The sequence below is a fragment of the Oryctolagus cuniculus genome, chromosome 1 (genome assembly GCF_051225735.1).
Source record: "Oryctolagus cuniculus isolate XC-2025 breed Fujian yellow rabbit chromosome 1, ASM5122573v1, whole genome shotgun sequence".
In the NCBI taxonomy this organism is placed as follows: domain Eukaryota; kingdom Metazoa; phylum Chordata; class Mammalia; order Lagomorpha; family Leporidae; genus Oryctolagus; species Oryctolagus cuniculus.
The window spans coordinates 61,431,246-61,436,470 of record NC_142867.1 but is presented as its reverse complement, the minus strand read 5'-3'; the positions used below and the strand labels follow the sequence as shown (position 1 = coordinate 61,436,470).

Here is a 5,225-nt window from a genome sequence, read left to right as displayed (position 1 = left end):
AGATTTCAACAGTTTGCTTGCACCCACACAGAAATACAAAGTGAAAAATACTGTTTGAGTACTAGTTGTAGCATTAAATCACACTGTACAGCACATTAAGGACAGAGATCCTACATGAGGAATAAGTGCACAGTGACTCCTGTTGTTGACTTAACAAATTGGCACTCTTATTTATGACGTCAGTGATCACCCGAGGCTCTTACCATGAGCTGTCAAGGCTTTGGAAACCTTCTGAGTCCACAAACATTATTTAGACGGGGCTATAAGGAAAGTATAAGTTCTCCCCTCCCTTAAGAGAAAGAGATCTCCCTTCCTTGATGGATCTCACTCACAGAGATCCTTCAGATAGGTTATTTTTTGCCACAGTGTCTTGGCTTTCCATAGAAAGCCATTTCCATTTCATTTTTCCTGAAATGCTCTGAAGGGCTTTTTAGTCATATCCTAATTCCTAAAGGGCTGATTCTGAGGCCATAGTGCTGTTTAGGGTCTGCTGTGTGGCCTGCTTCCCATGTCGGATCATTCTCTCCTTTTTAATTCTATATATTGTTATTAGAAGACACTTGGTCTTATTTATGTGATCCCTTTGACACTTATTCCTATCTATATAATCAGTTACACAATTAAAACTTTAACTAGTAAGATGACATTAGTACCACCCTGCTTAATGGGATTTGAAGTCAAATGGCAAGTTTTTAGCTTTACCCTTAGCGGTAAGTCCGTGGGAACATGTGCCAAACTGTACATCTCCTACCTCTCTTATTCCCACTCTTTTCTTTTACTGGGCTCTATTTTCAATTGGATTTAAACACCTATAAATAATTCTGTGTTAAGTAAAGAGTTTAACAAATGGTATTAAATAGAAAAATAAAATAGTTAAAAAAAATAAAACTGTTCCTTGACAATCAAGACAAGGGCTGTCCAAGTCATCGCTTCTCATAGTGTCAATTTCACTTCTACAGGTTTCCTTTTAGGTACTTAGTTAGTTGTCATAGATCAGGGAGAACATATGATATTTGTCCCTTCATGACTGGCTTATTTCACTAAGTACGATGTTTTCCAGATTCATTCATTTTGTTGCAAATGAATGGACTTCATTTATTTTTACTGCTATGTAATATTTCATAGAGTACATATCCCATAATTTGTTTATCCAGTCTTCCATTACAGGCACTTAGGTTGATTCAATGTCAGCTGTTGTGAAGTTGGCCTATTTTGTAAATATACATTGGATTATGCTTTGGATTATTCTTCCTCTTTCACCATTACATTTACCATTATATTTATCATTTAAGTTACATTATTTTACTTTTAACAATCTGAATAACTTTGTAACATTTTTATTCTTGTACAATGTCTTAAATTGAATGCTTAAGTAATTCACTTTTAATTGTCATAATGGTATGCTCAAAATCTTACAACACTTTAGGCAGAATCCATCATTACATTCCATGCTTTGTACATAATTTTCCTAATTTATTACTACCTTTATTGTATGCATGATATACACACAAAAATACAATTCAAATTATACGCTTTATATACACACATACATACAACTTAAATTATAAGCTCTATCAATTTTAATTAATCGACAATCACATAATTTAATAAAATTCATCCATTACTAAATTTCATTTTAAAAGATGGCATATTATGTGTGTTACATGGAATAAATGCTGGGCTGCATAGCTTTAGTGTGTGTGTTTGTGTGATTTTTAGACACAGACTTTGGTAATAAAATCTCAACCTTATTTTCGCTATGTTTCTATGGTGATACTAATTTACTGTGTTGATTTATTTTAATAAAAGATGACAAATTAGTATATTGTGACAATAAGGGACTAAATTTGAGGATATATATTTTATTTAAAATGAAGTAAAGTGAGAAAATATTTTTGGCAAATGACAAACCAGTTTCCTTTGGCAACTATGGTCACACTGTCATCAAATATCTGATGAGAGCAATCATAATGATGAACCAGTAGCCAAAAGAATAATAAAAATATCTCATCAAAACAGGTCTCAAAAACTCAAATTTGCACAGTTAGTGTAAAAAATCCTAGGAACCTTGACTTTTCGACATGTATCATGCTCAGAACTTGTTCCATAGTAGTAATTTACACAGCTTCCGACGAATCTCTTTGGTTTTGATAGAATATATGACAGGATTGAGCATCGGAGGTACAAAGAGATAGATCAGAGACATGAGAGTGTGTACATACTGTGGGGCACGCCTTCCAAAGCGAACAACCATGGAAACACCAACCATGGGCACATAGAAGATCAGCACAGCACACATGTGTGACACGCACGTGTTGAGCGTCTTTAGCCTCTCCTCCCGAGAAGCAATGGCCAGTACAGAGCGAACTATGAGTACATAGGAGATGAGGATAAGTACAGAATCCAAGCCAAAGGTAGAGAGGACAATGAAGAGACCAACAACGCTATTGATAGTGACATCTCCACAAGGCAGGCGAATAAGGTCTGGATGTAGGCAGTAGGCATGGGAGAGGACATTGGCTTTGCAAAAAGGTAACCTCTTCAGAAGTAAAGGCAGTGGGAAGACGACACAGAAACTGCGAATAATAACAGACATGTACATATGCACCACATGGGCATCAGTGAGCACTGTGGCATAGTGCAGAGGGTTACAGATGGCCACATAGCGGTCAAAGCTCATGACCAACAGGATCCCAGACTCCATGACAGAGAAGAAATGGATAAAGAACATTTGGGTCATGCATGAGTTGAAACTGATCTCTTTTAAGTGGAAGCAAAAAGTGGCTAGAACTGTGGGCAGTGTGGAAAAAGATACACCGAGATCATTAACTGACAGCATGGACAGGAAGTAGTACATGGGCTGGTGTAAGCTCTGCTCCTCCTTGATAATGAAAAGGATAAGGGCATTGCCCACAATGGAGACAATGTAGAGAGGACCAAGGAGCAAAATCATCCAGTGTTGGGAGGTTTCCAGCCCTGGGAGTCCAGTCAAGGTGAAAGGAGGCAGCCCTGAACTGTTGTGGGGGCTTCCTCCCATGCTGGGATTCTTGCTTTGATTCCAGGGCCACTGTCCTGTAAAGAAAATAAATAGATGCTCTGATACATGGCCCTGCCTAGTATTTTGAGAATATTTTCCAGATCCTCACCTCAGGACATTCATCAATTTTGTTCGCCAGGTCACTCATCCTTGCTTCTCATTGTTTCTAAAACTTGTGAAATGGTCTGTTATCTCATTTTATCCAGTTGGCAAAACAAGCCACTTTGCAATTCTTGCACCTCCCATCTTTAAATTTATGAGCTTATTTCTTGTCAGTCCATGAGTATGGCTTTGCTCAAGAATGAAGGGAAACATTCTCTTCATTACCACTTAACTATTCTGATGTCTTCCTAAGCAAAGATTTACTCAGTGAATCACAATTTCTTCCTCTTCCCACCCTTTAATGTGACTTAAACCCCACAACCTATCACTTCCACTTCCCATACTGCCATGTTGTCTCCATGTCTTCCCATAATGCCATGTTTTACATCCATTCATCTAACCAAAACTTAAATGGACAGAAAGACATACATCCACAGAAATAACCTTACACACATCATCAAGTTCACAATCTAAGTAATATTACTATGTTTAAAAGGAAAATTGGAAAGCATTCTATTCTGATTAGAATTTTCATTATCAAATGATCAGATCCAAACTCATTTACCCAGGCCCCCTCTAACATCGTTATTTTTATAACACTGTTATAAAACAGTGTTATTTTATAATAGTCAATATTTCTGGTCACTACCAAAATTCTCTTGCTTATACCTCAAGTTACCCACATAAGTCTACTTATTGTCACACAATCTGTACCTGCAGTTCTTGGCTCCCATTGGTTGCTCAAACTCTCTGAACATAGCCATTCTATCAACCTTCCAGGACTGAGATCAAAAGACAGCCTCTCACTTGAACACTTGGCTCATCATTTTCAGCAGAGTTAACCCTCTTGATGTCTCAAAAACCTAAACTTGCATCTCATTTAATGCTCCCTTCTCTGCTGCCCTGTGTTATACCTTTGTGGATTTTATCTTCTCTCCTCCAACACCACCTCAAGGAATTCAGCTCTGTCTCCTAAGCGTTGTTTCAGTCCATGCTACACTGAGCTTAGTGCAAGTGATGTACATACTCAGTAATTCATACCATATTTTGGAATGTTGGTACATTTATTGCAAATTGTAAATGTAAAAAAAAAAAACTCATGATGATGATGATGTTGTAAAAAGACAAAAGCACACAGTTAAGAAATGTTCAGGAAGGAAGATTTTGTAGGTGAGTTCCAAAGCCTGCTCTATGACCTCAATTCCAGGCTTTCGTCTTCCTTTTGTACTCAGGACCCCTCTGACCCTGTTCTCAAGATGCAAACTTTTCTCCATTTCATAAATAGGGTCCAATTTTCCCCTTCACTTAAGTTCTCCTGTGCACTTTTGTGTCTGCATGCATTATTAGAGATGGCTTAATTGAGGATCTTTTACTATTATATAAGGTCATGCAAAGTGGCATACAAAACAATGTCATCATATGTACTCCCTGATGTCATTTTTCCTGAGAAAACCATAGTTATTTATTCACACCTGATATCAATATTATAGCATGATATAATAACTCTTCTGAGAATGTCACATGAGAAGTAGAAAACTTTGTGACATGTGAAAGACCAAGAGCAAAAGGTAGAAATCATACACTTGGAAAATTATGAAGAACACATAAAGGGGGAAAGAACCAACGCAGAGTAAGGGCGGCCTTTCCTCCTGCAGATGGCTTTATTTGCAGCATTCAGGATTTCTGGATTGCTAATGGAGTGCCCAAATGCCTGAATATCAAGGATCTGATGTTTCAATACCTACCTGAGAATCCTATGCATAGGAACTGCAGAAAAAGGAGTAGAATACTGGGGACCTTGCAGGAGCGGCCCATGGCCCCCAGTTACCTCTGCCAACTCCCTGACCTGAATAATATATAGTTGCATGCAGAAGTCCCTGAAGCTGTTACAGGCTCAGATGCACATAGACCTCTGGGAATATGAAGCATCCACAGTGCTCCGCACCTTGCTGATTGACTATTTCATCTCTCAGGGGATTATGCTAGAGTAGGAATGATCAGAACTAGAAGGGATCTGTAAGGATTGTATCAGACTCCCTCATTTTACAGAACTAGAGACGACAAAGTGGAGGAGACACCTCAAACT

The 5,225-nt window shown here is 38.1% G+C and overlaps 1 protein-coding gene across 1 annotated transcript; it reads right to left on the bottom strand.

The window, feature by feature from the left end:
• Nucleotides 1-2,092: 2,092 nt before the first annotated feature.
• OLFR643_1 (olfactory receptor MOR13-2) lies at nt 2,093-3,037 on the bottom strand. Its single transcript, NM_001171463.1, is given in 1 exon segment — nt 2,093-3,037. A coding segment is annotated over 1 exon segment (945 nt).
• Between the last annotated feature and the right edge of the window lie 2,188 nt (nt 3,038-5,225).